This window comes from Lagopus muta, chromosome 4 (assembly GCF_023343835.1).
Source record: "Lagopus muta isolate bLagMut1 chromosome 4, bLagMut1 primary, whole genome shotgun sequence".
Lineage (NCBI taxonomy): Eukaryota > Metazoa > Chordata > Aves > Galliformes > Phasianidae > Lagopus > Lagopus muta.
Window position 1 is genome coordinate 40489160 of NC_064436.1, and position 24457 is coordinate 40513616.

At 48.4% G+C, this 24457-nt stretch overlaps 1 protein-coding gene across 1 annotated transcript; it reads right to left on the bottom strand.

Annotated features, from left to right (window-relative positions):
- Window positions 1-1307: 1307 nt before the first annotated feature.
- Window positions 1308-12504, bottom strand: C4H4orf54 (chromosome 4 C4orf54 homolog). The gene is made up of 2 exons (XM_048942037.1): window positions 8632-12504; window positions 1308-6921 (listed from the first exon to the last, which is right to left on the bottom strand). The coding sequence occupies exon 1, from the start codon at window positions 12496-12498 to the stop codon at window positions 8638-8640; it is 3861 nt and encodes a 1286-aa protein (XP_048797994.1). The 5' UTR covers window positions 12499-12504; the 3' UTR covers window positions 1308-6921; window positions 8632-8637.
- Window positions 12505-24457: the final 11953 nt, after the last annotated feature.

The following is a 24457-nucleotide window of genomic DNA, read 5'->3' on the forward strand; positions in this document are numbered from 1 at the left end:
GTAATTTGGGATCCTTTACACCTTTAACTGCATCCCTCTAAACTAAATTATATGCAGCCTGTTCTACTCTTTCAGAAGTGATAAACATCCTCGTGGCTACTCCTGGGTACGGCAGCAATTTGTGTCTGAAGTTATCTGACCCTAACAGCTGGACATAATGGGGATGCCAGAAGGGTCTTAGTCCAACAGCTGGGTAATGGAAGGCAATGGTTTACTTACGTGGACTCCATAGCTACAGAAACAACAAAACTGATGGTCCTCTAAAATAAGGTGAAATTAATACATTGCTTAATCCAGCATTTGAAGAGAAAACACACTTAGGGCTATAACCACAGCAAAGGCTATGGGTGCTTATCAAACCCTGGAGCGTAAATGGCAAATATATAACACACATTTTAACAACCTATCACATGTACTTTTAAATAATTGGTAACGGTAACAACTGAAGATTATTTTATGCTGAAGTATACTGAAGAGCTAATGCTCAGTCCTTACCAGTAAAAAGCCACTGACAGAACAAAACAATAATAATTCAGGAATTGGAATAATAATTCCAAAAATAACTCATGTGAAAAAAGAGACTGTGAAACTCTTCCCTGGGATCTTGAAGGACTAATAATTTTTAAAGATATTTTTCACATACTCTTCAAAAAGTATTTGAATTTCAGGATTCAGTTTCTTCCTCCACTCCTAAACATCTTGTGCACAGAGCAACACTGGAAGATCATTGGTTTGGAAGGCAGACTTCCTCCAAGATGGAGGCTACATTTCTTCCATTAAATAATAATAAAAAGGCTCTGAGAAATGTTGGAACAAAAAATTCGGTAAGAACAAAGAGAAGCCTGTTCTCCTGTGCCAGATGATGAAATAAACAGAATATGAAATGCAGTTTGGGTTTTTACTTAAATCCATGGGAATTATTATGAATTAACCCAACATTTCATTTGGTCGTTCATGGATATTAAGACCAAACATGATTTTTGTAATCATAAACAACTTGATCATAAGAAACTGCTAGTAAGATTTCTCCTTTCTTGACAACAGTGGACACCCAATGCCTAGGTGTAAACAGGAATGAGCTCAGAATAGCAATCAGACAAGCTGACAGCATCTTCCATTTATTTTGTCAGCGAGAACATGATCATCATATCAATCATTTTATTAAAATAATCAATTATCACTGAATGATGCTAGCTGAACACACATTCAGCAGCTTGTAAAATACTTAGCCCAGATTTCCAGGAAACATGCTACTTTATGAAGGCGCCTTGTGCAGTTTGTCTGGCTACAGAACAGAAAGAAATGAAAACCCCTCAGGTATGGATATTTTTAGGATTCAAGCACACGTAATGCATGATACGGTGTCCATGTACTTTAGAAGACAGAAGAATTTGTTAAAAAATAGCAAAATAAACAGGGGTTCTGAATAAGCAAGGTTGCACTTTCAACTTGAAACGTGTACCTGGTCTAAGTAAGGTCAAAGCAGGGCAGTTGCAGTATTGGGATTTCCACTGTCAGGTTCTAATTTGGTAACTAGATGATAGGTACTTCAGAAACAAAACAGGTGGATACAGCTTGGGTTTGTCAAGCCAATTGCTTGTTTGCTATAGTGACGATGCAAGATGATAGCAATCATGAAATAGGCTTCTCCTTCCCCCAAAACACACCACTTGTTTTATACTGCATTGCTTGTTTAGACTTAACATCAAGGAACCGCTTCTCCTCCTGTGTGATTCCCATTCCTTCTGACAACAAATACTGCATTTCTACCTTCTGGTCTCATCACTCATCACTACCAGCAATGTTTTGAAGACCATTTGGAAACTCAAAAATTTTCTTCACCAACCCTTGTAAACACCAGAAATATTTCACCTGACTTGTCAGATTAATTTGAAGCATTTGGATTCTTGTACTACAAGAGGCATTGATGGTTGATGAAGACTGGCCACAAGACTGGGCTCCTTGAGGACAAGTGAGAGTTCATTTCCCTATACATACCTATTTCTGACCCGTTTATTAGAGATTTCAGCTTAAAAGACTCACCTATTATCCAAAACTAGCAGTGATGGGAAGAGCACCTCACAAAGCTGCATGGCAATCAGGCTTCAGTGACTCTTCTTAGAGAAAAGTAAATGAGCAGATCCCAGGTTTTCCTGTTGACAATCCCAGTCCCCTTTGCAGTTTCATTTGAAGGTGATTGACATCTCTTCTCTCTGTTCTGCTCCCACTTTCATTTGATTTTCTTCTGGTCACCCTTTGACAGCCCAAGATCGCCCAGATTGCTCCTGCTGAGACATGGCTGCAGGGCTCCACTTTCCCTAATCTGTTTCCCCCTTCTCTCAGTTCTAAATGTCTACATCTTCACTTGGTTGATTTATATGTCCATATGTCCATACAAGAATCCTTAGCTACATATTAGTAGTTCCATCACTGATGGTATTTATATTGAACACAAGGCTCTGGTGCAAATTTCAAAGAACTCAGAGAAAGGGAGAGAGGACTATTAGAAACACCAAAACAAAGTTTTACCATCAAATCTGTGCTTTCAGATTTGGTGTCTTGAAATGATATGGCAGATTCATAACAGATACCTGACTGTATTACTTGTAAATGATAAGGTGACAATCTGCTTTCCCTTAGCTATCTCAGGCACATGGTTAAAAGATTATAAAGATATAAATACACAATAAAATGCATATATTAAAATATAGTATAAAGGATGATATAATTTGCGTCTTACATACTCTAGACTTCAGACACTGTGACAGCTCAGGAACACTGAGCGTGGGGCTTTTAATTTGCTCTGCATTGAAAACTTCTTTATTGTTCACACCTTCTGACAAACAGTGCCACTATTAGTTGTTCTGCATGACAGCAAAGGGAACTCTGCAAAAATATGACCAAGTAGGCTCATTTGACGTGTATCTTTTACTGAAAAATACATTTTATTTGTCATAACATTCAAACAAAACAAAACAAAACAAACCCATAAATACAAATGCTTACTCATTCAACTACAACCTTTGGTATCCGGCAGTTCCAACCAGTCTGTTCTCAAGCGATACTGACATCTCGAGGTGTCCCTGGTGTGTAGTGCAATTCCCGGAGCCACTCGGCTTCCCTAACATCCCAGGCTCACGGCACTCAGCAGCAGGATTGCTCCAGGCTTCAGCTGCGTGCTCCCACAGTGTCGCCTACATTGGAAGCAGCTCAGAGTCCATTTTTCTCTAGTTACAGCTTTATTTTTCCATGTTATCCACACAACACTTTCATAGCATTTTCCTGTTTGCCTTATAACTCACTGCTCTTCCATCAGACATACCACCCACATTCTATTAGCAATCACTGTTCTTACTTCACACGTGCACTTTTAAATACCTTTACACTGATAACCCATCCCCTTAAAAAGAAGGGGAACAATAAGAAAAAAATGGAAAAAAAGAGGGGTGGGGGAGAAAAAAAAAAACACAGAGAAAAGTGGAAAAAACACAAGTATTTTTAAAGTACTGTATGTGTTCTTGGGTAGTGACAAGTCAATGGTAATTTATGAGAACTAGGAATGACACTTTGGCCATCAGCACTAAATAGTAGGGGCACCTTTGAATGCAGACAGGAGAAAAAAAAAACAACAACAAACCACACACAACCCATAAATACATTTTAAATCATTCACCAGGGATTTCACTTTACTCAAGCGAAACCAACCCTGCTGTGAAGGACCGGAGCCACATTCACACATCACTCCAGTCCCACTGGACCTAAAACTCATGGCTGCAACAGGCCTTGAACTCCGCCACAGGAAAAGGGAACCCAAGTGGTGGGCAGGCCTTTCCCTGTTGAATTTCACATGCAGTGTGCTGCGACTGCACTGTGAAACATCTAATACAAGCAGCTTATAGGCCCCAACACCAAGGACTTGCCTCTCACCCAAGGTACGAAGTTATGCATCGCTCCATCAGAAGGAGAAACTCACCCCTGGCTATCCTGGGGAAGCACCACATCCCCAGATTTTTTTCCAACAGTCTTTTCTGCAATATCTGCTGTGTGCCAGGCTTAAGCCCAGGCTGGGTGCACACTGTGTGGAGAACCAGGGGCTCGGCCCTGCAAGTTACTGGCTGCTCCCAGCCCAGCTCAGCAAAACATAGTGCTGTCAGGCCAAAAACCATCATGGCCCCAGGAAGACCTCAGGAATCTCCTTGGGGATCCAGAGCCAGGGTGTGGGAGGGCTTTGCTGGGCTGGGCTGGGCAGCTCAGCTCCCTGCAAAACCCACCCCTCCATGCAAGCATGGGCACCATTTGGTAACAGACAAAACCTAGCAAACATTGTATGACGTTAGAAGTGATACATTCTACTGAAGAAATCTCCCCTGAGAAAATAAAGTAGCCGTTGGTATCACCTCATGTCATTGCTTTCATCTCTACAGGCAGTTAAAATAATAATAATTAAAAAAAAAAAAAAAAACCAACAAAAAACCATACAAAATTTTCCTCCAACAACTACATTTTGAAATCCTGGGCACTTGTTTCTTAGGCATTTTTTCCCTTCAAGTACACTGGGTAAATCTGTAAACCCTGAGTTTGTGTGTGCAAACCTCTGTCTTGTAAACCGCAACATGAAACTTCACTCTGAGCACCGATATAAGAAAAAGTAGCACGCAAATATATTTAAACATGAATGCTAATATTGTAATGTACCATACACATCTTTGCCTGTAAGAGGACAACTTACTCTGGTACCTGCGCTGTCCTGCAGTCCAAAGCACTGTTGTAACACTGATGGTCTACTGGTAACATGCACAAAATTACTGAGTAAAGGGAACAGGGAAGAAGCATCCATTTTCCATAAGAGGCATTTAGCCAGAATCCAAGCAAAAAGTTAAGGCTTGTAATCAGATCAAATGACAGAAATGCAGAAACTTAAGATTACATGCTACAAGTTCTAGTCGGGCACTTCAAGCTCTTAAAAAGGGTCAGAATATTATTTTTAATTAGATTTCCATAACAATGACATAAATGAGAAGACCCATATTACATCAGCCCCTATATGTGTACATGCAGTGCATCTCATCCTGAGGGCAATGTCAAAATCTCACACCTATAAGGACAGCTGTAGCTGATTCCTGCGTTTTGCAAATTACTTGTGGAAATGACAATCTGGGGAAAAAAATGAATAAATGAATAAATGAAATAAAATGAATAAAAAAATACTTTGCCAGGTAAAACGAATCAGTACAGCCAAAGACTTGGTTCTTATGTAGAAAGATCATGAAAATAGCTAAATTCTGCATAAAAACATAGTGATAGAATATGACGAATAGAAAGCCCAGTAAATGCTTAAAATTACAAAGTGCTCAGCTGAAGATTCACTTTATAATAACACAATGAGCACTAAAGCTGACAGCATCTCCTTCCCAAGAGAGTGCAATAGCTGTGCTATTCCATTTGCACCATGTTTCACACAGTGCTGCCTACCCACCAGATCTTTTCTGTTCTAACGGTGAATGGAAGAAATTAACTTTTCAGGATTTACTCAGTTTAAAAGAGCAAAAAAAAAAAGCTAATGAATAATGCATACACAAATATGTTTATATTCTAAATAAATAGAAAGCTTTACAAATAGCTTGAATGCTTCTCCATCACCAGTATGGAAACTGGTGAATAATTCTGTTCTTCCTGTTATTGTGACAATTATTTAGAAGTAGGCACAGGAAAACCCTGCACATGGCAAATCATTAAGTACAGGCTTTGGGGGTTTGCATTTAGATTTTAAATTTTCAACATTTCACCTTCAGAAATTTTTACATTAAATAAGTTAGGTTTGATCTTATGCTTACAGGCTTCTCAAAAGGCTTCACTGGACTGAAACTTTGGGCAAGGAACATGGTAGTTTAGTTACATCTGCATGTTCATAATTCTTTTTTACTGAGAAAAAGTAGTTGCTGTCAGCAAATCATCAGTCTGTGCAACACTGGACACACACTCACAAGTCACTGCATTTTTTGAGTGACCATGGAGTTTCTTGTTTAAAAGAGAACTGTTTTCTTAGCAAATAAAGATAGTATGGATGTGGCCCTCAGGTGAACCTGTCAGACACTGTTAAATAACTGCGTGTGAACGGAACTGGAACAAAGAAGTTTCTCTCAGGGGAATCACTAGGGCTATCAGCAACGTGGCAGTTTGAAACAGAAAAGATTGCAGCCTTAAAGCAAAATAAATGCTGTCTTCTCCTTTAGAACCGAGATCTACAAATATTACATCCATCTTCTTTCCAGTATTTCAACACTGTGATAATTAAGGCAACTTGTGATGTTCAATACAGTACAAAGAAGCAAACAAAAAATGAAAGCAATCAAACATATCTTCCGATATTTACACAATCTCTTTTGAACCATGCCAAAAAATAAACACTACAAATGACTTGAACACTACAGTTCTCTCTGTTTGCAATTCAAAGTGCATGACTATAGAGTACAAAATAGAGATTTGACCTTATATTGGCACCAAAACCTATGGGGATGATTGTGATGTGCAGCAGTGGCTGAGAGCGGAGTGCCTTATTTCTTATTCAAAAGCCACGTGGCTACATTGGCTAATCCCAAACCACTGCAGGCACCTGGAGAAAACTGTGCTTTGATCCAAATCCAAACACAGCTCCATTTGCACACTCTGTTTTACAAACAGCTGCAGCAGCAGCAGCGCCACTTTCAGCCACACACAAAGTCTGCAGAGCAGCTTCCATACAAAAACAATTGTGCAGAAAATAAAGCAATGATTTACTGTTGTTGAGGAAACAAGAAACTTACACAACTTGTTTTGTATGAAGCAAAAAAAGTAGAAAACTGTAGAAGCATTTTTTAGGATGAGTGTTCGGAGTTACCAGGCATATTTCAATTAAAGGAGAGTGATCCTTATTCCTTGGCCCTGTAAGGAAAAAAACAATCATTAATAAAAAGTAGATTCTTAGAGAACTGCCACAAACATTTAAGCAATCGTTTCTACTCCAGAAAAGTATGCAGCATGTCTTTCACTGCTACAGTATTCTTCCTATAAATTCCCCCAAACTACTGCCAAGGATGAAACAGCAGCATCCCAAGATTTTAAACAAAGTGTTCAAGGCCAGGTTGGGTGGGGCCCTGGGCAGCCTGATCAGGTGGGTAGCAACCTTGCCCACAGCAGGGGTTTGGAAAAGGATAGGCTTTAAGGTCCCTTCAAACCCTAACCATTCTGTGAATCTACAGTCAGGCAACCTTGTATTTTCAGCAGAACCAATCCCAACGTGTGGGGTGTGAAACACATATTGCCTTAATTCCTTTCTGGGGAGCCCTGTGTAGGTACATTAGAAGAGTACAAAGCCATCTACCAGGGATTTTCAAGCAAAGGCTTACGTTGGCCTGGAACATCTATGTATCCAGTGCTCAGTCTGGAATAGCCAGACAAGTCTTCTGATTTCAGTAGCACCAGTAACTATACACAGCTGGGAAGTGCAGGTGCCAGAGTTTACTTACAGGCCTTGAAAGTGAGGTACAGCACCCAGCACGATGTACATAAGTGAAAGAGCCCATAACCACATGTGCAAGCATATATACAAGTGCATGTATATATGTGCAAGCATTTGCAAAGTTAAAGCTTAAAAGTTGGCTCAGGAAAGCATCCCAAAGCGCTGCTGGTGGTGTGAAGCTGAGGGCTACATAAAATCTGAGTCAACTCTGGACTGAAAGCCAGGTTTGGAAATAGGCTTTGCTTCAGCAGCCATATGAAAGAAGGGCAGCAGGAAAATCAAGGTAAGAACTGAGCTGCCAAAAGGGGACAGATGCCAAGCCAGGTGATTCCCTGATGTGGTTATATGGTTTGTGAAAAAGAAAGAAAACAAAAAAGGACGTGGAAAAGAAAGAAAATAAAGAAGGAAGGGAGATACATTCTTTATGGGAAGATACTAAGGAGTGGAAAAAAGTATGGCTCAAGCTTCAATTCAGATAGAAAAAATGGGACCCAGCCAGCTCAGTGTGTCATTCCTACCAGCCGAAGCCAGGTCTAAGCGACACAATCTGACTGCTTCTCAAAGCCACAATCTGGCAAATGGCCCGACCTCATGAGAGCAATCCGAGTGAAAAAATGATCAACAGCTCCTATCTGGACCTGTGTGAAACACAGAACTGCCAGTTCTGCTTCTGCTCTCGCATCACAGTTTCTTATTAGAGGAAAACCTACCCCAAGCAAAGTCGCAGATGCGATCAGAATGATGAAGACAAAAGGGTAAGAAAGGAAACCGTGAGAATCACAAAATCACAGAACATCTGGAGTTGGAAGGGACCTACAAGGTTCATCGAGTCCAATTCCTGCTTCTACACAACCACCCAAAAATCAGATGCTGCATCTGAGTGTCGTCCAGGCGCTTTTTGAGCACCGGCAGATAATGAGAGAAGAGCCAGGTGGAGACAGTGAAGTCATGAGGACAAATAGAACTGCTGAGTATATAGGAGGATCCAACACAACAACGGGAGAGAAGTACTGCAGAACCCAACAGAAGCCCGATTCTGGATTTGCCCTCCGACGCAAATCGAAGAGGCGTACCCTTTTCCCAGGTTGCTAACGGGTAGCGCACCCCCCCAGCCGCTGCCCCTCGGCACTCACCGGCGCTCAGCGGTGCTCCACCACCAGCCGCATGGTCGTGCCGTCGAAGGAGGGCGGTGCCACAAGCCGCGAGCCGCCGCCGGGCGCCGTGATGCTGACGAGAGGTTTGGCATCGGCCGCTCCGCGCCGCGCCGCCGGCCCCTGCCCGCCGGGCACATAGTAGGGGCCCTCAGGCTCCGCCGGGCTGCCCGGATCGGCCGCGCCGCTGCCTTCACTGCCCGGGTGGGAGAGCGGGCGCGGCAGGGCGCCGGCGGGCAGCACGGCGGCGGCGGGCAGCAGCCCGGGGTACAGCATGTAGGCGGCCCCGAAGGCGCCGGCGTTGAGAGCGAGGGGCGACAGGGGCAGCGGCAGCGGAGCGACGGCTGGCGGCGGCACCGGCACCTCCACGTATTGCCCGCTCTCGGGGTCGAAGAGGCGGCGCTTGACGGGCTGCTGCGGCGGCGCGTCCAGCAGGTAGTACTGCCCGCTGCTCACGTCCAACAGCACCCGCCGCTGTGGCAGCGGCTCGGCCGCGGCCACAGACGGCGAAAAGCAGAACAGCGGCGCCGGCGGCGCGGCAGCGAAGGGTGGCAGGGCCGGCGGGAAGAGAGCGGCCGCGGCGTCGGGGGACGGCGGGGCGGCGGAGGCGTCAGCGGCGGACGGCAGCCCGGAGCCGCCCGCGGGAGGGGCGGTGCCGAAGGGCACCGGGGCGGGGCGGCCGCCGCCCGCCGTCGTCGCCGCCGGGGCGGGCCCGGGTCGCGCGGCGGCGAGCGGCAGGGCCAGGTAGCTGTCGCAGTCCGCGCCGCGCTCAGGCTCCGCCCGGCCCTCGCCGCTACCCGCCTGGAGCCGCGGGGCTCGCGGAGCCAACGCCGCCGTCGCTGTCGCCGCGGGACCCCGCACACCGCCGTCCGCCGGGGGCTTGGCGGGCGGCGCGGCAGCGGCGGCGGGGCCCCGGAGCGTGAGGAGGGCGCGGGGCGGCGCGGGACCGCGCTGGCGCTGCCGGGCCAGGCTCTCGAAGGCGGCCGCCTTGGCGGACACCTTGTCGGCCGCGGCGGCGGGGTTGGCGGCCCGGCGCGGCAGTCGCTCTCCTCCCGCCGGGCCCGGGCCCTTGTTCGCCGGCTCCTCCGCCTTGGGCGTTGGCTCGGCGGCGAGGGGCGGGCGGGGCGCGGCGTCGCGCTCCTGGCTGGCAATGAGGGACAGGACGTGGCTGCCGGTGATGGGCAGCGGGTCGCTCTTGCGCTTCCACTCGCGCTTGCTGAAGCTGTACAGCTCCTCCATGCTGCGCACCGCCGCCGTCAGCTTCTCCAGCGCGTTCTGGACTGGCGCCGCTTTGCCCTCCTCCCGCGAGTCCTCCTCCGCGCCGCGGCCCTTCTCGGCGGGCACCGGGGCCGCCTGGTGCCGCCAAGGCGCGGCTGACTTGGCGACGATCTTAAGCACGGCGGGCTGCCGCCGGTCACTCTTGTTGGGCGCGATGGTGGCCACGGGCAGGCGGCCCGACGTGCGGTGCACCAGCACGGTGCCCTCCGGCGGGCAGCCCAGCGCCCTGCCCCCCGCTGCCGCTTTGCTCCCCGCTTCGGCCGGGCCGGGCTGCCGGTGCTCGGCGCCGCCCTGCTCGGATCCCACGCTGCCCCTGTCGCTGCAGTTATCCGCCGAGTCGCCGCCATGGGAGCCTTTGATGAGCTTACGCACGTCCCGCACCTGATGAAGGGGAGCCTGCGCCTTGCCCTTGCCCTCCCGCACGTCGCGCACCAAGAATTGCGGCACCCTGTCGGAGCCGTCGGCCCGCAGAGCCCTGTGGCCGGTGTCAGGCGGCCGGGCGGCCAGTTGCGGCGTCAGCAGCTGCGCGATGCTGAACGGCGGCTCGGCGGGTGGCCCTAGGCTGATCTTGATCTCGGGGAGCCGTGGCCTGGCGGCGGGCGGCGAGGTGGCGGCGGGGCGCTGCCCGGCGGGCTCCTTCTCCTTAGCGGCGTGCTGGATGCCGGGCACGAACAGACGGGACAGCTTGGTGGCCTTCCCGGCGGCCGGCTCGCCCGGCTCGGGCCGCGGGAACGGTTTCGCCTTGCCGCCGGACGCCCGCTCCTCCATGCTCTCCGCCTCCCGCTCCTTCCACGACCTGAAGGCGCTGTGCTGGCTGCGCAAGAAGGTGGCCCTGGCCGCCTCCGAGCCGCCCCGCCGGGCTTCTGCCGCCTCCTCTGCCGCAGCTCTCTCCTGGCTCCCCTCGCGCGGCGTAGACGCTTTGGAGGCCGGCGAGCGTCCGCCGCCGCGCTCCCCCGGCTCCTCTGGCGGCTGCGCGCCGTGCTCCGAGCCTCCCTCCGAGAGCCGGGAGCTCTGCCGCTGCAGGCCGCCCTCCCGCGGCCGCCCGCCGCCTCCGGTCCCAGCGCCAGGCTCCGGGTCGCGGCCGGCGGGAGGCGCGGCGCCGGGCCCCGTCGAGGACGTGTCGGTGAGCTCGCCCCGCTCCATCTTGAACTCGTGCTCCAGCTGCATCTTCTTGGAGATGACGTTCTTCAGCAGGCTGGAGGCGAACCTGGACTTCTTGCTGGCCTCCTCCTCATCGGGGCGGGCGGCCCGGCCGGGCTCCCGCACGCCGAGCGTTCCCCGGGGCGGCGGCGGCGCTTCGACGTGCGCGATCTCGCCGTCCAGCTTGCTGACCACGAACTGCAGCGCTCTGCTGGGCGGCTTGCCGGAGCGCACGCACAGCTGCCCGCCGCCCGCAGCGCCCCGCGGCCCCAGCGCGCCGCACTTGAGGTCCAGGTAGGTGGACCAGCGGTTGACGCCCAGCGCATGGTCGGAGAGGGAGGCGGAGGAGGCGCGGGAGCCGAGACTGAGGGTGTCGAAGTAGGGGTACGCCAGGCTGCGGAAGGCGCGGGCCGTCAGGTTGCGCACCTCCTTGTCGGCGTCGTCCAGTTCGCTGACGGCGCTGGAGGCGCCGCTGGAGCAGCCGCCCGCCTCCCTGGCCCCGCAGCGCGTCTGCAGGCGCGCGGGGACGGCGATGAACTTTTTGGCGTGTTGGCGGCCGGCGTCCTGCCCGAAGCCCGCCGCGCGCTCCGGAGCCGCGGCGACGCGGAGGCTCATGTCGCCTTCATGCTCGGCGGCGTAGATTGCGTCGCGCTCTTCCCGCGCGGCGCTACACTCATTTATAGCCCGTGAGGCCGCTTTGATTGATAGGAGGATGTGTCCCGCGGGGCTCGCTCCCGCGCCGCCGGGCCGCCGAGGCGCGTCGCTGCCCGAGCTGCCGCCCGCCGCCTCGCTGCCGCTGCCCGCGCTGTCCGCCCGCGCCGTGCGCTCGCTGGGCGTCGTGCTGAGGTAGCAGCTGTTGTCCTCCTCCGTCGGCGTGTCGCCGGGGGTCTCGTCGCTGCCGAAGGAGGCGTAGTCCACGAAGGAGTAGATCACGTTGTCGTCCTCGAAGTCCCAGCGGGCGGCCAGCCCCGCGTCGAAGTCCATATCGTGGTCCACTTCGCTCAGCTGGATCTCCTGCGTGCTGATGTAGTGCGGCCCCGCCGCGCCGGGCGCGCCCCTGGGGGCTCTCCGGGGGGGGCCGCCGGCCCCGCGCCCCGCTCCGGTCTCCTCGTCGCTCTCGCAGCCCAAGGAGGAGGAGGAAGTTTGCCCCCCGACCGCCGCCGGTTCCTCCGTCCCCCCGCCGCCCGCCGCGCTGCCCGCCGAGGGGCAGGAGGAGGAGGACGGCGACCCCGGCCCCGCGCCACATCCCGGGGCGGCGGCTTCGGGGTGATGCCCTGCCGGGGCCGGGCTATCCGCGGCCGCCGCCGCCCCGCTCGCCCGGGCCTCGCTCTCTGCTCCGGACGAACCGCACACCTCCGCGTACGCCGCCTGCTCCTCCTTCCCGGGGCCCCATCCCCCGGGACCGGCGGGCGGCGGGCCGGCAGCGTCCATGCTGGGGCCGGCGGGCGCGGCAGTGGCCCGAGGGGGCGGGCGGGCGGGCCGCCCACCCGGCCCCCTCCCCTCGGCGGGTGTGGCCCGAGGGGCCGGGCCCGGCTGCCCCGGGAGGCGGCGGGGGCTTGGTGGGACGCCGGAGCGGGCGTGAGGCGCGGCCGGGAGAGCCTCCGCCTATAGACAGAGCCGGCGTCACGCGTGCCGCGGGACAGATGGCTGTTTGAAACGCCCGGCACCGGCAGCGGCGGTGCTGTCCGGTGCCGGAGAGCCCCGGGAGTCCCGGCCGGCACCGAAGGGTGTTTCTTGGGCTTTTCTGAGCCCAACCCGAGAGATTCGTCGAGCGGTCGCAGCAGTGGCACGGCTCCCCTCCCCCAAATAGCCGTGGATGGGAATGGTGAGCTGTCAGACCGCTAGGAGACAAAGGAAGGCCGGCGAGCAACGCCTAGGAGTGGACCTGGGGTACAGGATGCAGCTAACAGCCGAAATTCATAGGTTCGGAGCCATACAAGCCCCTGCATGCTCGGCGAAGTAGCTGGCGTTGGGCTGACGTTAAGTATCATCTGGGAGAGGGCTGTCAGAATCCCCCCCCACGACACCACCGGTCATGCTCCCACAGTTGCCCAGGTGCTTTGTACACCGAGGGAACGTGGTGGAGAGGCAATTCCCAGCCCTCTCCCCCAGCACTTCCATGCCAAAGAACGGGTTTCGTGGTGCTCGTGGCCCTGCACTGGGGCTGCTCCGCTGGCATTCATATCCCGATGCTTGCAGCATTCCCATAGATCAGTTCTTTATTTTTGCAACCTGCACAATTCCATTTCTAAGTGGTAACCGTTGTTCATAGACCCAGGCTGAGATCCTCAGCCAGCATCCCCACCAAAATGAGCATTTCTACAGTCTGTTTTCCAGCTGTGGCTTTTCTGTTTTCCTGTGGCAGCATTTGGAACTGCATTCACTCAATTGCAGAAAACCAGCAGATGATTTTCACAACTGAGGCTAAGACCATAGCAGAGCACTCATATTTATGCTTACGACACTTACAATGCTTTCAGCTCCACCACAGACAAAAATCCACACCTGTTCCCCATGGGAACATGTGCATGCCTCGGTCATTTGCACCAGCATCCTCCCCCTGGCACCAAGCTGTGCCAGGCTAAACACAGCCACTTCAACCCCACCTCTCCTTGAAAAAAGCAAACTGGTAACATCTGGCCTAAGTGTCCTACATGTGTTGGAAAATGGGAAAAATTGAGGATTTCCTCCTTTTTTTTTTTTCTTTTTTTTTGTGGGTCAGAAGCTTCTGCCCTGACATGGTGCCAGCCCCCCAGAGCTACTTTGCTGTGCGCCTGGCTCAGAGCAAGGTGCAAAATTCCCTGAGAGGACAGCCTGAATTCCTCCTTCCCAGCCTTCCCCCTGAGTTACCTTTGTGTAGGCTTCTGCAGAGCCCATTTCAGAGGTGCCTCCAAATCCCTGGGTATTCCACGAGGAGCACAGACCGTACAGTGTGTAAGCTGGTCCTTACCCAAACTTCTCCTTGTCCCACTTCAGGGCATCAGACACAGCTTGTGATCGTTCAGCGAGATTTTTCTGCCCTAGTGGATAAAAAAGCAAAGTTTAGTATGTGTGAATGGCCGAGTGGTCAATGTGTGCCACGGTGCCAGGGCACACAGACACTGATAACTCACAGCTCAGACTCAGGAAAGACAACAATGCCATTCACTGACTCAGGAGACCAAAAATAAGCAGTTGTTTATTTTCAACAGTGACCAAGATGTGGAAAACGTTGAAAAAGACCACTTATCCTGATCTGCTGCTTTGTTCCATAGTTTGTGTAGCTGTCAAGTTGTCGGCACAAACAAATAAAGTATCCTTTGAAAAACCAAGCCAAAGAGTTCAGGAGAGTCAGCACAGGCTGAATTTCTTTCTTGTGTCTGAGGATCAAAGTTCTTCAGCACCTTTGGAAAGCTGTGGATTTCTTTCTTAAAAATTGTCTGCATCTACTGCTGTTACCAGAAAAAACCTCTAGCAAGTGATGTGTGAGACCTGTTTGCTTCCTACCAAATGGGAAGGCTGCATCTCCATCCTGTATTCTTGCAAGTAGCAATTTCTCTCTCTAATCTGGCAAAGCATCTCATTTTTAATATTGCTGGCAAAATATCTCATATTAATCTCCAATTAATAACCTAATGAATTTTACTTAATAATGTTGGAAAGCAGTAATAAATACATCACCTTTATAATACTCTATATAATACTCCTTTGTTTTCACCTTCAACTATCTCTGACTCATCAAAGGTGCCAGTGTCTATGATTTCCAAATCGAAAACTGTTGTGAATCTGTCCTGACAGTCAAATAAAATCTGCGTATCAAACGCCTACCAACAAAAATGTCTGCAACTTGAAGTTCTTTGTTACAAAAGCTAAGGCACGCTGTTCTGCCACAGTAAAGCTGATGGAAACATTCCAGACACACTGAGTTTGCGCAACCTACAACACATCACTCAGGGAAGCAGAGTGGGATGGAGAAGGGATTTCAGAAGAGGGACCAGGTGAGGGGAGGGAGACTGAGGCAGAGCTGAGGTGCGGGAGGCACGGGGGGATTGCTGCCTGAGCTGGCACAAGGGCAGCAGCATGCATGAGGGTGGTGGAGTAAGCAAAGGGGAACGGCTTTGCAGAGCAACCCCTGGCATTGGGAAGAGAAAATGGTAGTTGGTTCATTAAGAGATGTTAATGCTGTGCTACGTGTTTTAGTTCTTAGGGTGTTGTCAAAGTTTTTAAACACTGAAGGAGGAATAAAAATTGAAAGTGCATAAAATCAGGTCAGAGTCGAAGGACAATTATAATATTATTTGCACAGAAAAGAAGTTGTTCCAGTAGTGAAGATGGCCCACAGAAGAGGTTGAATGTCTTGCATGGAAAGAAATGATGGATTTTGCAGAAAATAAGGAAATTGCAGAAGGGTCCCACTGCCTGCTGTGCACACAGCAAAAGCTTTCATTTGCTGTAGGTTTGATGAAGAACGATACAAGCACAGGAGGAAGCTTTCATTCTGGCAGACCAGTCTCCTTTGAATAGTAACTTGAATACTGCTGGATTTGGTTTCTTTCTTGGCAATTTTCTTTGTAGCATTGCACGCTGTCAAAATGAGCCCTGTAGTAGGCATCGCCTTTCTTCTCTTTAAAAGTGAAACAAATTGTTCTGGCTGGAGTTTAGATATGTCTTAAAGAGAAAAAAAAATCAAAAATAGCATCCTGATCTGCTCTCAGAAATAGTGACTGGAGAGGGGGGAGTAAGGGCCACCATAAGGAGGAACAGCACTTGTGGTTTAGCAATAGCAGCAAAGCCCGGCGCACATTATAAATCTCTGAGTGCAACCAGATACAAGAAAAGAAAATACAATCCCCACAAATCCACTTTGGTATGGAAACTGTGGAAAAAAAAGCAAGATTTTTGGAGCTTTCACTAAAACAATGCCTCTTTGGGTTTAGCAAAGTCCTGGCTGATACAGCACTGAGCCCTAAGTGAAAGTCAGCATGTGAGGGGTCAGCCTCTTCTCTTACACACTGTCGATACAAGCCAAGTGGTCTTTTCCTTTCCATTCTGAGTCTGTTGGAGACATTCAGGGACTCTCAACCTGCACATTTGAACCACATGTAGGTTCCCTGCTGGCAACCCCTGCCTTTTGGTGCAAGCCAGACCCTCTGCTAGGGCTGGAAACCCCAGGGCTGGGTGGGTTTCAAGCCCCTAAGACTACAGGACTGAAGGCCCCATGAGCAGGAGGCTGCATTTCCTTCCAGGATGAGAGAGGATTGTGTCTGGGTCTCTGTAATGTGCTCCTGTGTAACTGAGCCCTGAGGGAGCTGGGGGCTGAAGCACTTGTTAGACAACTAACACTCCTTCAGAAAAAACCCTAGCTATAGGCAGCTCCTGCTGGATACCTTACAAGGTCTGCAGAAGATGCATATATTTTTAAAACAGATCCACCCTTCTCTTCCAGGCCCTAAAATCTCATGCCAAACTAAACAAGCGCAAAAGTAATCCCAGAACGAGCTTGGATTTCTTAGGTATTTTGCAGCCGTGCTGCAAATACAGGCTAAATATGAGTTTGTGTATTTATATGGGGTGTCTGCTACCCAGATGAACTAAGTTAAATATGTGCTGAATTTTGCATATGGCATGTTAAACTGTGTCTGCAGTGTCATGGAAGCAGGAGAATGTTCTGGTGGCCATTGCACCTGGACAGCAATAGCAGACACAAACTGCAGAAAGGCATTGAGTAAGAGTATTTATAAACAGCTGATTGCCCTCATGAACATCCCAACAGGCATCTGTCCAGCCTGTCCTGACAAATGTCTGCTGCAGAGGCTTCACAATTTCCCCAGGCCATCTCCTCAGGAGCCCGGCTGCTTCTGCCCCCAGCACTGTCCTGAGCTGTGCTATAAACCTATCCTTTCTGCTATGGGTGGAAAAAGGAGACAATTTCCACTCTTCATGCTGCAGCCTCTTGCATATTTAAAGGTGATCAGCGTATCTTCAGGTCAACACCCTTAATTCACTGATACTTTACCCATAGGACATACCTACTAGATCTCCCTCCTTTCATTGCTTTTAGGACTTTCTTCAGCAAACCTGTAAGCATGGCACAATAGGTTGGCCGCAAGTGCAAGGCAGAAACTCACCCATGCTGAGAAGAAAGGAGGGATGGCTTTGTGACCTGCTCACACATTGCTGAGTATCACCTGCATCTTATACACAACCATGTCCTTCAGCTCATGCCGTGCTGCAAGCACCTGTTCCCTTCATCATCTGAATTTTAAATGAAAATTTTGAACAAATGTGACTATTCCGCCCCCCTAAGTTCCCTATTAATAAAAATGATGCAGTATTTGCAACTACTCTTCAAGCATGAGCCAAGCAAAACATTTCTCACCTCACAAATTCATTGGTACACTGCTCCCCTACTTGCTGAAAGAAGGGCGCAATGCTGTACCAAAGCCAAATGCTGCTTCAGTACTCTCTGCAACACCCTCTTGTCCTGTTCTGAAAAGAAATCATACAGGCCCCCCAAGAACAAACCGATATCTTGTAAGGGCTACAAATTGACATTTATGTCAGTATTTTGACAGGATCTAAAGTCACACTGACTAACCTAAGCTTTACTGCTCCTTCTCCCAGGTCTGCTGAGGTCTCTCTCCCACAGGATCCCACCCACTAGCCTGCTCTGCCGGTTCAGTTTGCCCATCCCGCACCTCTTGAGATGAACTTTCAGCAGTGACCCTATTCTTTGTACAGTATTATCGGGTAACTTGAGACCAGCAGATGTATCTGATTATTGGAACTGTGGGAGCGATTGCCACAAAATCTGAAACCATGACCTTTCCTTGAGTGTTATCCGCCAAGCTGGGGGTTGCAACAGAGCTGATTTATGACCATTCATTAAAATTACATGCAAGCGATTATTTATAGAGGTAAGAGGTTCAGGACCAAAACCAGTCTCCTTCCTAGGTTTGGAGCTGATAAACCAAGGATTCAGTATGACCTTGATGCTACATGAGCACAACAGGATAACATGTATGTTTTTATAAGTGTCTGTTTTAGCTGGGCAGTGGCCATCAGACAAAAATGTAGGAATCATTAAGGTTGGAAAAGACCACTAAAATTATCTAGTTCAAACATCACCACTGTGCACACTGAACCACGTTCCTCAGTGCCATGTCTATCCTCTTTTGAAAGCCTCCAGGAATGGTGATTTCACCACTTCCCTAGACAGTCTATTCCGGCACTGCCACTCTTTCTGAGAATAATTTTTTCCTAATATCCAATCTGAAGCTCTCCTGGTGCAACTTAAGGCCATTACTCCTCTTCCTATTAGTAGTTACCTGGAAGAAAAAGTCTACCCCACCTTGCTACATACAACAGAATTGCTGCTTTCCCCTTACTTTAGAATTAGAAACATAAGCAGCCAGGCTACATTGGATAATTGAGTAATATCAGCCCTATATGCAATCATCTACCTCCCAGAGGACAACAATATTTTTCCATACAACAGCTCCTACAGCCAAATGTGCACCTAAGCCAAACATTGTGGATCCTGTTTCCTGAGACTGCAACACGAAATTGCCATGCTGTGGAGAACAGCCAGCACTGGACTGGGCTTAATCTGCTCACAGGGTTCAAGCAGAGTGTTTGGAGGGGCAGGAGAAAAGCAATCTGTGTTGATCGTGCACACCTCCTGCCAGGGGCCTATGTTTGGACATGGAGCCATGGGCTGTGCACCAGGCAGCCCGGAGGTGTTTCTCCCTGGGCTTACAGTAAAAGCCAGCTCAAGTGCCTGCCACCACATGGTGATGAAAGGGAGGATCAAACAGCTCCCAGAGCGAAGCCTCTTCCAGGCTGGAGTTTCTATATATAGGAGAGTTCAATAAACACCATTACGAACTGTGTGCAATCTGCCTGTCCAGAATTAAGGTCACACGCATACCTACATCTCTGCAGGTCTGTGCTTCTCTGCCAGCTCGCTTTGCTTACAGACTGAACAATTATATATGACGCTGCATAATTAGTAGTTACGAATCATGGAGGCTGCTGACTTCTACCCCACCTCAGGCAGCAGGCTGTAGAGGAAAGCAAGAATGAGATTCTTAAAACCAGGTGTAAAATCCATTGTAAAGGTCAGGCTTATAAGGAGATGATCCCAAAATGCTAATGACATGACAGTTTTATGAGGCTGGAAAGTGATAGCTTGGCTGAAGCTGAGTAATATTAGAACAAGGGATTTATTTAAATTGGACTACTTTTTTTTAATTATTATTTTGAATTTTGCCTTTGGTCCTGTCAAATCTCACTGAGATAAGAGATCCTTACTTCTGTAAGTATTTCTCCATGCAGTTGAACAACTGAGGTGAGAAAAGGCTGTTTAGGTAAGTATGGCATAATGCCGTGATCTTACACTCAAAATATATATTTGAAAGGTTATACCATTTTAATGCCTATACTTTGCAAAATATATGTAATATACAATACAGGCTCTTAACAGCTAGTCTCAGAGATATGAAGGCTGCTCTAAAAGTAATACCTCTTTATTTCATTGTGTTGGCCTACAACATCAGAGGAGATATGGTGGTATGGCAGTAGAGGCTGAACCTTCCCAGCAACATCCCTTTACATTTTATTGCTGTGTGACAGATGGCAGGAGAGGGGCAGTTTGACAAAATGGCGTCTGACCTGGAAGCACGTTTGAAGCAAAGGTGTGTCGCTGAATTCCTTCATGCAGGAGAAATTGCATATATTGACATTCATCAACGCTTGCTCAACCTTTTTTGGAGACCAAAGAGTGGATGCAAGCAAAGTGAGGCAGCAAGTGGTGCGTTTCAGCAATTTGGCAACAGCAGTGTGAAGGACAAGCCACATTCCAGATGGCCATGCACAGCTGTCACACCACAAAATGAAGAGCGTCTTGATCAGCTCATCCACGTGAATTGTCTACTGCTGGTGACTATGATGAAAAACAGTGCTTTGTAGCTGAGAATGCTATCAAACAGTGTGATTGTGCTCTTTGTATCTGTTTCCATGGATATAAATAGGAGGCATTATTTTTGGAGTGACCTATATAGAAATGGTAGAGCTGTTACACAAACTTTAAAGCAAATTGTCTTAGAGAAACCACATTTCTCTACTGTGGCACAGGAGAAAACCTGACCAAAAGAGTTTATAGTCTAGTGTGTGCTTTTAACATAAACATATAAACTGTAGCCTGTACCACCTTAGCAGGGCACACTAAGGATAGATACTTGTGTGTCTAACCAGAGCCTAAGTGCTTTTTCATTTGCAAGGTAGAGAGATCTCTCTCACCTCAATGCTGCGTCCTCAAGAAGCAGTATTAATATGAAGTCTGAGTTGGTTTCTTGTTTTCGTTTGGTTTGGTTTTCTTTCCTTTGCCCTAATTCTTTTGCAATGAGTGAATTCAGTCTCAGAAGGATATGAGCCCCAGGACGCATCTTTCATCAACCTGGCACTTCTTCTCATGCTGAAAAATAATGCAATTTTCCTTAAACTGCAATTTCAAGCTTCAGCCTCAAAGCATGTAAGATCTACTATTGTTCTGCCTATAGCTGTGCTGGATTTTTGCTTGTATAATTCTGCCTTTCCCACAATTACAGAATCACAGAATCACCCGGGTTGGAAGGGACCTCAAGGATCATGATTCCTTTAATCAGCAGTGGTTTAGGAAAATCAGGAACATCTTACAGATGAAAATCCTCTTTTCTATCCAGTCAGAAATTGTGTACGTCTTCTCTTTTCCTCTGTGAATGAGGATAACTCAAGTGGTATCTCAGCACTCGGAGGGCTCCCAGCAGGCAGGCCTGATGTTGCGAGGTGTCGAGGCTCCCTGGGAAGCGATGAGCTCTCTGAAATCTCTGAGATCCAGGTCACTGGGCCAGACAGAGCAGGCCACATCGTCTGTGCCACCCTGGGAATTCTCCCCTCTGCAGCATGAACCAGCCCCGTCTTCCTTAGTTCATACACAGCCCTGTGTGCCCAGAGTGAGTTTGGGGCAAATACTGGCTGCTCTGAAGACTGCTGTGAAATAATGCTGACACATTTATCCGTGAAAGCCAAAAATACCCTATGAGGGCCATGCTCTGCTGGCACTGTGGTGGTCAAGGACTCTGGTGAGGATGCAGACAGAGATGGCATTCTTCAATGAGGATGTGTGTGCCCTCACCTCTAATCTTTCATGTTTTGGTCAGGCAGAAGTTTCTAAGTCGTAACTGTTCATGCAAGTGGTATTCAGACTGCATGTACCTGAGCACCCTATTCTTGCCCCATGTGTCTTTCTGCTGCACCAGGGCTGCCAGTTGAGAAGGCAGAAACAGAAAAACATCATGCTGGGTCACTTGGAAGACACTGTAAGTAACTTCCTCAATGTGAAACATTGCAGTACTGGAGCTCCACTGTTATGCCAGGCAAAATGATCTGATGAAACATTTTGCACTTTGTTGGCAAGCAGATCTTGGCACATTTGAGCTGTATTTACACCAGAGGAAAGGAAATTTAGTTGGGGCTGAAGACACAGAGATGTTACTGGCAGGATGAGAGAGATCAAGGTAGGGAAGGCTGGAACAGTTGAGTTCTTACATCAGACAAGTCACTGTGGTGCATGCAGCTTATTCAGGTGGCCATAAAGTAACCAGCTTGCTTCCCATTTCCAAGGAGAAGCAACATTTCCAGAGAGACTGAGCCTTTCTAGGGTCTCACAGAGATACGTGACATACTGAAACCCGTAACTGGGTTTCAGTATTAAGTATGGGTTACTCCATTTGAAACAGGTTCTGCTGTCTCACCAACTCCACAATACTAAAGAGTAAACAAATGAAAAACATTCCATGCTTTAGGCAACTTCGGTGAATGAAAATGAAAATGTTTGAATCGGTCAGTATTGAAAAAAGAACAGTCATATTATAAGCTCAGTAATTGGCACATTGGACAATGCTGCAGTGATACATTTAGCTTGAATGAACTCATGAGCTCTGACTCAAATGCATGCAAGTACTGCATGTTCATCTCTGTGCAGGAAAAAGAGCAGTCCATTCAGGTCTTATTCCAGTATAGCAGAGGTCTAATTCTGCTGATTTTCCTTTGCAGTAAGTCATACAGTGTGAATATCAAGCAAGTATAAAACACAGAGTAATCAGTTTCTATCACTGGCCAATAAAATGAAGCATGCATTTTTTTTTTAGACAAATTGCTACTGCCAGTTGAAGTCTCTATACATAGTACAGGGATACACTGGGATGGGCAGGCACTTCATTATCGAGGCCAAAACCAGGCAGTGCCTGATTATAAAGCTGTATTAGTATGTATCCCGTTTGTGCTGCACTGTTGCTCTTAGTGATCAGAGAGAGGAAAAAGCAGCTGCCAGGACAGGATGGCAACCTGAGAGAAGCTGTGCAGTGACAGAGGGAGTCCAACCCATAGCACAACACAGTGCTGAGTTGAAAGATCAACATCAACCTACAGTGTACATTGCCAGGTTCTCATTCACACGATTTCACCCATCCCTTACCAGGAATGATATTACTAGTAGTGTATGTTTAGGGGAAACCCGCGGTTTATTAGATTCTAAGCCAGAGATTAATGTTCTCCCTCTTTACCTAGAAGAGATGGTCATCCAAGGTTACAGGGGAAGAAGCTGCAAGATCAGCATGCAAAAACTGTGATGGCAGCTGCCTTAGTCTGTTAGGCAGGCTTTTCTACTCCGGAGCAGATGGCTTTGAAGTTGGCACAAAAGCCAAGCGGACGAGACATGGATACACGTACAAAGCTCTCTCGCCCCCGCGTGCACTGATACCCTCTGAAGACAAGTCACACCGTGCTTTCACAGAGAGGCCTCGGTGTGAGGGTGTGTAGGAAGGTCACTGCATTCCTCTGTTTAACAAGTGAGTTTTGCTCCCAAAATGCTTGGGCAACTCAAAATTCAATACTGTCACTGTGAGCTGCAGCAAGAGAGATGAAAGCACAGTGGTCTGGAAGCAAGCAGGTCTTAGCACATTCTGTGGGTTTTGTTTTCAGATGAATTTAAATACAAGAAGTAGTGAAGAAGTGCTTAGTAAGAACACTTCAAAAATAAACTTAGAATATTTTTAAGAACATCCCAAAAAGGAAATGATTAAAATGGAATAGCTTTTTCTCTTGTGCTATATGATTTAGAATTAGTACTGCTATTTTATGTTGGAAGGAAGAACAACACATGGGCAATAAGAAATGTCAGCAGAACTATTCATATTCCTGATAGCACCTCCTGAAGTTTTCTGCAGTTATATAGCCTTGCTGCTCTTCCTGTGCAAAGTGCTGCCCTGGAGATAAATGTCACAGAATATGGTTGTCATTTCCTGACCCATCAGCTGTCCCACCACAATATAGATTATCTGACCTGCCTTAATACTGGGTGTTCTGGCAATACTTTTATGGCTGTGTTGGCTGATCAGCAATGCAGAAGAGAATACCTTAAAAATGAATAGAAAATAACATTTAAACTATTTTTTTTTTTCTATAAAACAGAGAGAGCAGGTTAGCCTGGTCTTTGATTTGCAAATCTAAAGAAATAAGCCTAGGTCTCCAGCTCTTATCTGGGTGCTACACCTTGACCAAGGGACCCAGACACCAAAACAAGGCAAATCTGCTTTGGCAAGAGGAGTAGCTGGCCAGCATGAAAACACAACCAAATGCTCACTAGTTTGTATTGATCAAACAGCGTTTTATCAGCTCTCCTCAGTCTAATTTTAAGTGCAGGGAATACCATAATGGTAATCCTCATCACTCCTTGTGTGTACGTTTATTGAAATGTATTTCAATAAAATATAGGAAGGTGAAGAGAGACATCTGAAAACTGTTGTCTTAAGGACCTGGTATCTTCCACAGGCAATTTATTTTTCACCACATTAGTGCTAACATGAGCACTGAGCAGAGCATGCAATAGCTGCACTGTTTATAAGGGCACTGCGCACAGGTGAGCGGATGTTTGCAGAACAGCCCTGCACTTCACTGGTTACTTGCAAAAAATGTATAGGAGAGAGGTCAGAGCATTGCACAAAGCAAGAAAAGTAATTCATAGTAAGACTTCAGACAAGGTGTATGTAAAAATTCTTGGTGCTGGATTAAAAATTAATCATATTACCAATACCAAACATTTAAACTTCAAGATTCATCAGATTTCTGTGTGGGCAGATGCAGTGGTTTGGTGTCCCCAGAGGTCACCCTCAAATTCTACCATTAAATCACAGATTTTTTTTCAATAATGGCTGACAGAACAAAACCCATTATTGTTTCTATCACTGTCATTAAAAAGTTACAGTGAAGCTGTGAGTTTTTGACAAAATATGCATTTAATATAAAGAACAAATACACAGCAACCCTTTTAAAACAAGGTGAGTTTTGATGGGAGTTTGACTGCAAGATTCTC